Source organism: Podarcis tiliguerta, assembly GCF_965153285.1.
Source record: "Podarcis tiliguerta genome assembly, chromosome: 5".
NCBI lineage: Eukaryota > Metazoa > Chordata > Lepidosauria > Squamata > Lacertidae > Podarcis > Podarcis tiliguerta.
In genome coordinates this window covers 3,622,959-3,634,823 of record NC_139538.1, presented here as the reverse complement: position 1 = coordinate 3,634,823, position 11,865 = coordinate 3,622,959, and the positions used below count along the sequence as shown (strand labels likewise).

Sequence of the window (11,865 nt, the reverse complement as noted above, 5' to 3'; positions counted from 1 at the left end):
CTTCTGTCTGCAGTTATTATCCCAGTCGCAATGCTGGGAAGGATCAAGGCCCTTAGCATGAGGAGAACCTGGGGGCAAGATTCGGGATGGACAGAGCGGCCAGTTTTGGTTTCTTGTTCTTTCCAGCCTTAGATTCTTAACTCCACCTTTCCAGGCCAGTATGTGATTTTATTTGAAAACGGGAAAAAGTCCTCATGAAAATTCACCAGCATCTTCGTAGAATCATAGAATCGTAGAGTGGGAAGGCACCCCGATGGTCATCTAGTCCAACCCGCTGCAATGCAGGAATCTTAACTAATGCATCCATGACTCTGCTTAAAAACTTCCATTCCACATCTTAGTGTGAATTTCCCCTAATACAGTGGTGCCTCGCAAGACGAAAAGAATCCGTTCCGCGAGTCTCTTTGTCTTGTGGTTTTTTCCGTCTTGCGAAGCAAGCCCATTAGTGGATTAGCGCTATTAGCGGTTTAGCGGCTATTAGCGGCTATTAAAGGCTTAAGGGATTAGCGGATTAGCTGCTAAAAGGCTATTAGCGCCTTAGATCAGCTGATAAGCGGCTTAGATCAGCTGTTAAGCGGCTTAGGGGCTTGGGAAAAAGGGGGGGAGGGGGAAAAAACCCCAGGAATTGCAAGGCATTTTCGTCTTGCGAAGCAAGCCCATAGCAAATTCGTCCTGCGAAGCACCTCCAAAACGGAAAACCCTTTCGTCTAGCGGGTTTTCCGTCTTGCGAGGCATTCGTCTTGCGGGGCACCACTGTATTTCTAATGCAATATTGCCTAATATACACATTTTTGCAAGCATTTTCTCCCTGTGTGGCACATTTTTAATGTGATGTTCACTAATAGATGGATTTTGGGGGACACTTTCCCGTAATACACATTCCTCCCTCCAAAATATTTGGTTAGAGAATTGCATCACACAATTCTATGGAGGGTGAATATGTGGTTCTTGTTAAAATCCAAAGCGAATTCCTCCACCATCCCTAGTAAATGGGAAGAACACATAACCATTTCAGCTACACATCCTTAAGCATTGCTACAGGGGTTGTGCCAAAGGCAGAGAAGGAGGGCAGAGTCTTCTGAGGTTGCAGGAGGAGACCACTGGGTGGTGAAGATGGAGCAACAAAGGTCACATGCTGGGATGTGCCAGCACATAAAACCAGAGACTACACTTCAGCTTAATTTCACATCATTTATTTTGTAGGCCACCTTGAACATGCCTTGGTACTGAAAGGCAGGACATCAATACTGCAGTACACACATAAATACATAAAATAATGGAGGGATTTGAGGATGAAAAGCTTTGTCTTCACAATAAGCATATCCCAGAAATTTCACTGGAACTGAGACGCCGAGGACCAAAAGCACAAATGGATTATTAGGGGGAACTGAGCAAAGTTCTTAGAGAGAACAGTGGCCGATTTCTCACCTGGGATAGCTGAAGAGACACCTGTTCTGTAAGTAGAGCAAAGTCAGGGAGTTTTATGAAGTGGCGTTGGGGAGAGGAACCCGAGGAAGGCAGAGGAGATTAAAACACCCAGTAGCAATTTGGGGTGGGAGTGGATCCGGACGCCGTAGGCAGGATCAAACCCAAGCGCCAAGGCAGGCAACGAGGAACAACTGGCCTGGTCAAAGCCCAGGGAGTGGAAACAGGGAGTCGGTCCTGGCAAACCAACAGCAACAAACCTGTGGTGGTGGCTACTGGATGGAGATGGAGCTGGTTTCTGGCGGAGCAGGCCTGGGATGGAAGATAGCTTGGGTGAGTCAAGGCTGAGATGGAGACAAGTCATGGCTGAACAAGGTCTGGTGGGGCAGGCGAGCAGGAGTAGAAGACACAGGTACCTGAGTTTACAGGAGAAAAGGACATTGTCTGTGGACCCTCCATGGGATGTTTGGTCCCTTCCCCTCCAGACCTTGAGCTCCCCTGCGATTTGAGTCGATTGCTGGGAAGGGATTGTAGGGAGGGGATGCTTGGGTTGAATGGTGGTGGTCAAAATTGTACGGTGACGGGTCCTGATGGGGTTCAGCCCTCGAGAGGGACTGTCTGCAAAACCAGCCTAACCCACACTGAAGGCATGGTTGAAGGGGAGAACCACTACACTGGAGTCTACAAAGCTCGTTTCCCCAGTGGCGTAGCGTGGGTTGTCAGCATCCAGGGCAAGGCAAGTAATTTGCGCCCCCTAACCAGTGGATTTGCGCCCCCTAACCCTAACCCCCAGATGTTGCGCCTGGTGCGGCCAGCCCCCCCTGCACCCCCCACACTACGCCACTGCGTTTTCCCCCCCCCAAGGTCTGCGGAAGGAGAGGCTGCAAAAACCATCATGAGCGGATGCCAGACTAGGCGCTCCTGCGTAGCTCATTCAGGAATTCATCACTTGCTGTCTGCCAGGCTGTTTTTAAAATATTCGTTTGTTAAATTGTTCTGTTTGCCCTCCTGGGCTCCTTTGGGAAGAAGGGCGGGAACAAAATCAAGGAAATAAAGGAATAACAAGACCTTACTATAACAGCTGCTCAGCCTTCTCTGTGGGAGGTTAAGTACCGTAATAGGCTTGAACACTGAATCTGTGAGCTTGTGTCTAAAGTCAATGGCTAGAACAAACACTTGCTGGATGTTTGATGGTTATTGTTACTGCATTTGTCTAAAAACCAATAAAAAAATATTATTTTTTGGTTTTTATTTTAAAAAAGATGGCTGCCAGCAACAGTTAGTCCAAATTTACCTTTCCCCCCACCCCTTTCCAGAGGAAAAGCTTCTATCTCTTCCAGAGCCTTCTGAGTCTGCTGACGCATCTTCCAAGGAAGTTTCCTGAAGGCTGTTCTTCTTGCCCCAAGGCCTCCGCTATGTCGGATACCGCCATTTTGAGGTGGGATGATTTATTTTCCACTTTCACAAGATCCAGGACTAAGCGAGGAGGGAAAGGAAAACACAGAGAACAGCCGCAGAGAGACGCTTTCACGGCTTCCTTTTTTCTTTTTCTTTTTTAAATATATTTTTAGAATTATTAGCATTATTTGCTGATTTACACACATCTTGGTTGCCAAGGTGGCTTCTAAACAGTTTACAAGTGTTGAGCCATGATGTATCTATCTAGATACAGTCATACTTCGGGTTGAAGTCGCTTCAGGTTAAGCCTTTTCGGGTTGCGATCCGTGGCGACCCAGAAGTAACAGAACGCATTACTTCCGGGTTTCGCCACTTGCGCATGCGCAGACGCTCAAAATGATGTCACACACATGTGCGGAAGCAGTGAATTGCGACCCACGCATGCGCAGATGTGCGGACGTGGGTTGCGTTAGCTTCAGGATGCGAACGGGGCTCCGGAACAGATCCCGTTTGCATCCAGAGGTACCACTGTATAGATACAGTGGTGCCTCACAAGACGAAATTAATTCGTTCTGCGAGTTTTTTCATTCTACAAGTTTTTTCGTCTTATGAAGCACCACTGTGTATTGACGGTTTCCCGTAGGAATGCATTGGCGGTTTAAAAAAAAAGGCGCAAGATGTTTCGTCTTGCGAAGCAAGCCCATCGGGAAATCCGTCTTGCGAAGCAACTCAGAAAACGAAAAACTCTTTCGTCTTGCGAGTTTTTCGTCTTCCGAGGCATTCGTCTTGTGAGGTACCACTACATGCACATACACTCATAATCAAGATGCACAATAAAATAATTCCATCAAGACACTAAAGAAATAGGCACAGTTTTATAACTGAAACACTTTTCCTTTTATTTATAACTACTTGGTTACATTGCTGTAACCCATCCTGGGACCTAGTTGTGAAAAGGTGAGTAAGGAAACTTCCTGCAATGAAGACCATGCATACAAAGGATAGATACCAACTCTAAGGGGGCCAGGTTCCTTGGGGCCCCCCAATACAATTTTTGGGGGGAGTGAAATATTCCAACTCAGTACATAACAGGGAGCCAGGTCCCCTCGATGTTGAGAACAATCCGTACTGTTGCGGCATTTGGCCTCACCCCCCCTGGCTCCACCCACCATCCTGGGCACATTATGTACATGTCATCGCCCCCCAATCTTCTGCTCAAGAGACCTTGGGCCAGCCACCCACTCTCAGCCTAGCCTGCTGTACTTCACAGGGCCGTTGACATGATTAATTGAGGAGGGGGACCACCACAAACGCCCCCTTGAGCTCCTTGGAGAAAAAAAGGTGGAGTATAAATCCAGTGCAAAAAAAAGAAGAAAGTAGAGTCAGAGAAGGAGGTGGCAGAGCCAGAGCTGGGCAGGGCAGGGGCACCCAAACATCATTCCTACTCACCGGTTGCAATGGCATTTACTGTTCCTTGGTGCTTTGACTCCTCAGCGATGATTTCTAGGGATAGAAATGCCCGCCGTGTGCTTGGTCAGAAAGGGCTGCCACTCCCCGAATGACAAACAAATGTTGAAGCACGGAGAGATGCCAGCAACAGGTTTTGCCAGGGGCTACAGGGTGAACGCAGGGGCACGGGTGGCGCTGTGGGTTAAACCACAGAGCCTAGGGCTTGCTGATCAGGAGGTCAGCGGTTGGAATCCCCGCGACAGGGTGAGCTCCTGTTGCTCGGTCCCTGCTCCTGCTAACCTAGCAGTTCGAAAACACATCAAAGTGCAAGTAGATAAATAGGTACCACTCCAGCGGGAACGTAAACAGCGTTTCCGTGCGCTGCTCTGGTTCACCAGAAGTGGCTTAGTCATGGTGGCCACATGCCCCGGAAGCTGTACGCCGGCTCCATCGGCCAATAAAGCGAGATGAGCGCTGCAACCCCAGAGTCGGTCACGACTGGACCTAATGGTCAGGGGTCCCTTTACCTTTACCTTTTTACAGGGTGAACACAGTTTAGGGGAGCCGACTCCTGGCTCCCTATTCCAGCACCACCAAGGGAATTGCAGTAGCCCAATGGCAGAGCACACGTCTCCACAGGCTAAAGGTAGCGGGTTCAGTTAGGTGAAGTCACAAGGCTTAGCCATGCCATTTCGGAAATGGCAGCAGGCGTAGAGCTTTCCCCCCTTCCCTGGCACATTCTGCCCCTAACTCGCTCTAGGGGCAAGTGAAAAATTAACGGCTCAGCTCAGCATGGACTCATTTAGGATAGCCTTGGACAGGGCAAATGAAAGCTGTACATGACTATGGGAAACTTGTTCTTTCATCCTGCCCTTGCGATTCCTGCATTGCAGGTGGTTGAACCAAATGACCCCTTGCCTTCTCCCAACGCTACGACTCTGTCATTCATCTCCAGCTAAAACCTAGGGCTAAGAATGTGAGACTGCATTTTCTGTCCCTTCAGCGGTTCGAATCCCCACGACAGGGTGAGCTCCCGTTGCTCGATCCCTGCTCCTGCCAACCTAGCAGTTCAAAAACACGTCAAAGTGCAAGTAGATAAATAGGTACCGTTCTGGCGGGAAGGTAAATGGCGTTTCCGTGCGCTGCTCTGGTTCACCAGAAGTGGCTTAGTCATGCTGGCCACACGACCCAGAAGCTGTACGCCAGCTCCATCGGCCCTCTAGTGCTTAGTAAATTCAGGTTGTGCAGCTACAGTATTTGTGCAACAAACCCTCCTCCCCAAAATATTGGACTTTCTGCAGTAAGGAAAAGTGAACTAGAAAGTGTGGGAGATCAGCTTCGTTGACCCAATGTCATCTAACCACCTCACAAACAAATCAGAACAAGCACTTATTAAATAGCCTCCGTCCTGCAAATATATCAGGATGAATCTACTATATGTTTTGGGAAATGGTTTGTACGTTGCCTGTTTTCTAGGCATTCTGACGCCTCTTGGGATACCAAACCTGACAAGAGCGTTCCTGAGGTGAGGGGTTTAGGTTCTAGGCACCATTTTGAATCAAGATGGCAGCCCCATGGCAGCCCTTGACTGTACCTCCTTGTTTGGCATAAGTATGGCCAGCTCTCAAGATATTGCCGCCAAACTCGCCGTGAGAGCTCTTGAGGCGGGTGAGGCAGTTTTTGTGGACACTGGGATCCCGGGCACCATTTTGAATCAAAGATGGCAGACCAACTTTGGTGTGACTTCACCTGCTTTATGATGTGAGGGTCCAATCTCACAAATCACACTATCCATTTTTTAAAAGCACAGTATTGTCAGACATTGTCTGAAGCACCATGTGCATAACTAATGTAAATGATTGCCCAATAATTTCATAATAAACATAACTTGCCTAACAGCCTGATGGCTCCATCTCTCAAAGCGGTTCTGGGGTTTTCCAGGTAAGCAAAGGCCTGATCCACAAGGACGCCTTCCGCTTGTTCTCTGTAGCGCTTCACCTGGAAGGCAGGTCCAAAAGAGAAGGGAGCCGTGTGAGGAAATTCTGCCTTCCTCCCAATGCATGCCATTTGATGTGTACTGAGTTGAATAGGATCCAAAATGCAGCAGTCTGATTGGTCCTAGAATAATAGGATCCAAAATGCAGCAGTCTGATTGGTCCTAGAACAATAGGATCCAATATGCAGCAGTCTGATTGGCCCTAGAACAATAGGATCCAGAATGCAGCAGTCTGATTGGTCCTAGAACAATAGGATCCAGAATGCAGCAGTCTGATTGGTCCTAGAACAATAGGATCCAGAATGCAGCGGTCTGATTGGTCCTAGAACAATAGGATCCTGAATGCAGCAGTCTGATTGGTCCTAGAACAATGCAGCAGTATGATTGGTCTGCAGGAGCCACCCAATCCAGCTCCAGAAGGAAGTGAACCCACAACCTGATTGGCCTACAGGAGAATTCCAGAATTAGCCAATCATGTGGGGCCCATTGTGTAAATAATGTATATAAAGCAGATACTTTGGGGAAACTTTCATTTCTCCTCACCACTATGAGCTGAATAAAGAGCATGAAATACACTCTCGACTCCGAGTAGATTTCACAATTCCTCACGAGCAAGGATGGAGCCTGGGCAGGGTTGACCCAAGCCTACCAGTCTTGCACAAGAGCATCAGTAGAACGTGCTGGACCAGGCCAGCGGTCCATCTAGTCCAGCATCGTGTTCTCACAGAGGCCGACCAGATGCCTCTTCTGGGAAACCCACAAGCAGGATTTGAACACAAGACCAACTCTCCCCTCCTGTGGTTTCCAGCAACTGGGTTTCAGAAGCGTGGCTGTCTCTGACCGTGGAGGCAGAGCGCAGCCGTCAAGGTGAGTTGCCATCAACAGCCATCTCCTCCATGAATTCTTCTAATCCTCTTTGAAGACACTCAGGTCAGTGACCATTACTAACTCCTGTGGGAGGGAGTTCCATAGTTTAACCATGCACTGCGTGAATAGTCTTCTGCAGAGAGAAGGGAATACAGGAGGAGGCAAAGGTGGACTTGCCTGTTCTGGTTCCTCTCAATCTCTCAATCTTCCACCCTTAAGTTCAGTTTTCTACACTGCCACATCAGTTTGCAATTACTATTATTAGCTGTTTTTTATTGTTGGTTTGCTTGTTATTATTATTATTTCATTTATTATTTTATTATTGTTGTTAGCTGCCCTGAGCCCAGCTTCGGCTGGGGAGGGCGGGATAGAAATAAAAATTATTATTATTATTATTATTATTATTATTATTATTATTATTATTATTATTTTAATAAGTCTTCATGAAAATTCAGCAGTATTGCTGTGTGAATTTCTCCTAACAACAACAACAACTTATTATTTCTACCCTGCCCATCTGGCTGGGTTTCCCCTGTCACTCTGGGCAGCTCCCAACAGAATATTAAAAACATGATAAAACATCAAACATTAAAAACTTCCCTGAACATGTCTTCTGAAAGTCAGATAGTTGTTTCTTTCCTTGACATCTGGTGGGAGGGCGTTCCACAGGGCAGGTGCCACCACCGAGAAGACCCTCTGCCTGGTTCCCTGTAACCTCACTTCTTGCAGTGAGGAAACTGCCAGAAAACCCTTGGATCTCGACCTGAGTGTCCGGGCTGAGCAATGGTGTGGGGACGCTCCTTCAGGTATACTGGGCCGAGGCCGTTTAGGGCTTTAAAGGTCAGCACCAACATTTTGAATCTTAGGGCCAGTGTTATATGGTCTCGGTGGCCGCTCCCAGTCACCAGTCTAGCTGCTGCATTCTGAATTAGTTGCAGTTTCCGGGCCACCTTCAAAGGTAGTCCCACGTAGAGCGCGTTGCAGTAGTCCAAGTTGGAGATAACTAGAGCATGCACCTCTCTGGCGAGACAGTCCGCTGGCAGGGAGGGTCTCATCCTGTGTACCAGATGGAGCTGGTAGACAGCTGCCCTGGACACAGAATTAACCTGCGCCTCCATGGACAGCTGTGAGTCCAAAATGACTCCCAGGCTGCACACCTGGTCCTTCAGGGGCACAGTTGCCCCATTCAGGACCAGGGAGTCCCCCACCTGACCCCCCAAAACAGTACTTCTGTCTTGTCAGGATTCAACCTTAATCCATTAGCTGCCATCCATCCTCCAACCGCCTCCAGGCACTCACACAGGACCTTCACCGCCTTCACTGGTTCCGATTTGAAAGAAAGGTAGAGTTGGGTATCATCTGCATACTGATGAACACCCAGCCTAAGCCCAAATAGGCACATATTTGTATGCAAACATTTTCCCCCAAAGCACTTTTCTGCTGTACAATGCAGGTTATTTCCACCAATATGTGCATTTTTATTTTTATTTATTCATTCAATTTATATGCCAACCAAAGATCACTGGCTGCCCACTCCCTGAAAAACAACATAAACAAGAGGCGCTCACAAGACTTTTGCAGAAGTTCCAGGTTTCGTTTTCCCGGATGGACAACTGGATGAAGGATTTCAGAAACTTGTCAGCTCTTCTCAGAGTGATCCAACACATCTGTAAAAGAAGTGAGGGTGGGAGTAACAGCTTCTGCCACTGCAGCTGCTGAAAACTCAGGCAGAAAATTGAAGAATAAATTAATAATAATAATAATAATAATAATAATATACAGCCCTACTTCCATAAATCTTGGGGCAGTTCACCACCAAAAAATATATTAAAAAACACCCTGCCGGGAGGATTGCACAACCACACCGCGATCAGCCCCCCGCCGGGAGGATCGGGCTGCGATTGGCCCCCCACCGGATCATGCCACCTCGCGGATTGCCCCCATGGGCGGATCTCCGCTCCGAGGGGCTAGCTCCGCCATTGACAAGCCTAAATCGTTGCACTAATGGAATGAGGGCTTGGGCACCAGTTGCTGACATCCTAGCAGAGAGGCCTTGCTGCTTTCTTTCCCCCCTTTTAAAAAATATATTTTTATTAAAGATTTCTTGGTTTACAAAAGTATGTGCAATGTCTCTTTTTTCATGTTCCGTTTTCTACAGATCAGTTTCATTTGTTGTGAGACATTAGTGTTAAATTAGGAAGAAAAGGGGGAAAGAGGTGGAGGGGGGAATGGTTGGTGGGGTGGGGTCGGGGCGCAATGCTTCTGTTCTACCTAGTGTATGTGTGGGGTTTTGTGTCAGCGTCACTTGTGTGGGTTCTCTTTACTGTTCGCTTGTATTTCTTTAGTGGTGAGAGAGGTTGGGTGTGGTTGATTGTCTTTGATTGGCTGGAGTGTAAGTTGTTTTCATGTGTGACTAGGGTGTGTGTGTGTGTGTGTGTTTGTGTGTGTGTGTATGTGTGTTTGAATCAGGTTAGCCAGATTGATTTGTGTGCTGTTGGCGGATTTGTGTCATTGTCTTGTTGGGCTGTTTATGTGATAAAGGGGAGCTATACCGGGGTGAAGGCGTCTTCTATTTGTCCCCATGTCAGTTTCAGTTTGTTGGCTAGTTTTTCTAGTAAGGCTGTTTCCCATACTATTGGGTACCATTGTTCTATGCTTACTCCTGACGGGTCTCTCCAGTGTCTGGCTATGATGCTTCTGGCTGCTGAGAGTAGGAGGGTTATGAGCGCTTTGTGTTGTGAGTGGGCATTATTGTCTTGGAAGATGTTTAGTGGGGCCAGTTCTGGGGTGACTTCTAATACTTGCTTAGTTATTTTGCATATCTTTTGTATGATTGCTGTCCAGAAGAGTTGGATTTGGGGACATTCCCACCACATGTGGAGGTATGTGCCTATGGAGGTGCACCCTCTCCAGCATTTTGGTGAGGCTCCTGGGCGTATTAGCGTTAGTTTCCGTGGTGTTAGGTACCACCTGTGAGTTTCAGAGCGAGTTCTTTTCTTTTCACTGATATGGATTTGAAGGGAGGTTTAGACCACATTCTAGTCCATTGGGTCGGGTTAATCTCATAGCCTATGCCGTCCTCCCATTATTATTTTTTATTACGTCTAGGGGGTTTGTGTGATTTTGTAGTAGTATTTTGTATATTGCAGATACCATCCCTTTGCTGTGTCCCTTTGTTGTTAGGAGATGGGACGTGGGTGGCGCTGTGGGTTAAACCACAGAGCCTAGGACTTGCCCATCAGAAGGTCGGCGGTTCAAATCCCCGCGACGGGATGAGCTCCCGTTGCTCGGTCCCAGCTCCTGCCAACCTAGCTGTTCGAAAGCACATCAAAGTGCAAGTAGATAAATAGGTACCGCTCCGGCGGGAAGGTAAACGGCGTTTCTGTGCGCTGCTCTGGTTCGCCAGAAGTGGCTTAGTCCTGCTGGCCACATGACCCGGAAGCTGTACTCTGACTCCCTCGACCAATAAAGCGAGATGAGTGCCGCAACCCCAGAGTCGGCCACGACTGGACCTAATAGTCAGGGGTCCCTTTACCTTATTTTGTTGTTAGGAGGAGGTTTCTGAAGGTTGTCAAGGGCCAGGTTACTACTGGATTGTTTAAGAGGGCATGTAATTGGTGGTGTGTTAACTAAGATTTGCTGCTTTCTGATGAACTGCATCAGCCTACCTTTTTCACTGGGACACTGTCCTGGAGATGGACCATCAGGGGGACCAGGCTCTGGAGAGCGAGCTCCTTCATCTGCTCTTTGCCTCCCCACCGGACGATCTCAAACAGGTTGCTGAAGGTGGAGATGGCAGCCAGTCTCACTTTGTTGGACGCCTGTGCCGAGAAGGGGGGAGAAATGCCGTCAGGGAAAGCGGAGGGCTGCTGTCCCTTTCAAGGGCCAGCCCAAGCTAGGATGCAGCAGCAGAGCTCTCCAGGATCGTGAAACAATCAGGGTCAGGACTGTGAGTGCCCTCAGGAGGGAAACAGAATTCCTCCCGGATCTCCAGGGAAGGGCTAAGGAACCGCAGGCACTGAATTCTGGCCCTCCAGGCTGCTCCGTCCGGCCCTTGGAACTCTCTGCAGGCCACACCCACTTTCCACAGGCCAGCCCCCCCCCCCCCCCCCCCGCTGGCCCTGCTTCACACTGCTTTTGCCTGGCTAGAATACAGTGGTGCCCCGCAAGACGAATGCCTCGCAAGATAGAAAACCCGCTAGACGAAAGGGTTTTCCGTTTTGGAGGTGCTTCGCTAAACGAATTTGCTATGGGCTTGCTTCGCAAGACGAAAATGTCTTGCGATTCCTGGGGGTTCCCCCCTCCCCCCTTTTCCCCAAGCCCCTAAGCCACTTAACAGCTGTTCGCTAAGCCGCTTAACAGCTGATCTAAGCCGCTTATCAGCTGATCTAAGCCGCTAATAGCCTTTTAGCAGCTAATCCGCTAATCCCGTAAGGCTTTAATAGCCGCTAATAGCCTTTTAGCAGCTAATCCACTAATCCCTTAAGCCTTTAATAGCCGTTAATAGCCGCTAAACCGCTAATAGCGCTAATCTGCTAATCCGCTAATGGGCTTGCTTCGCAAGACGAAAAAAACCGCAAGACGAAGAGACTCGCGGAACGGATTCTTTTCGTCTTGCGAGGCACCACTGTATGTATGGACCACAGAAAAAGGCTTGTGGTGCGGGAGGGAAATCTACGAGGAAGAACAGTTGATCCTCCTTGCATACCACAGCGGGAGGAGGAGGAAAA

The 11,865-nt window shown here is 48.4% G+C and overlaps 1 protein-coding gene across 8 annotated transcripts in view; it reads right to left on the bottom strand.

Moving 5' to 3' along the window:
• Positions 1-1,177: 1,177 nt before the first annotated feature.
• The window catches only part of LOC310678294 (maestro heat-like repeat-containing protein family member 7), a 28,825-nt gene continuing 18,137 nt past the window's right edge, over positions 1,178-11,865 (bottom strand). For 4 of the 8 annotated variants that reach the window (XM_083442074.1, XM_083442076.1, XM_083442077.1 and 1 more), the window contains 6 exons: positions 10,804-10,956; positions 8,704-8,802; positions 6,165-6,270; positions 4,273-4,326; positions 2,720-2,901; positions 1,178-1,841 (listed from right to left, as the gene is read on the bottom strand). In XM_083442074.1, coding sequence (XP_083298200.1) covers positions 2,753-2,901; positions 4,273-4,326; positions 6,165-6,270; positions 8,704-8,802; positions 10,804-10,956 — 561 coding nt within the window. In that variant the 3' untranslated portion in view covers positions 1,178-1,841; positions 2,720-2,752. Of the gene's footprint in view, positions 2,115-2,269; positions 2,902-4,272; positions 4,327-6,164; positions 6,271-8,703; positions 8,803-10,803; positions 10,957-11,865 lie in introns of all 8 variants that reach the window. The other 4 variants (XR_014511724.1, XR_014511725.1, XR_014511726.1 and 1 more) reach the window with 2 other exon arrangements.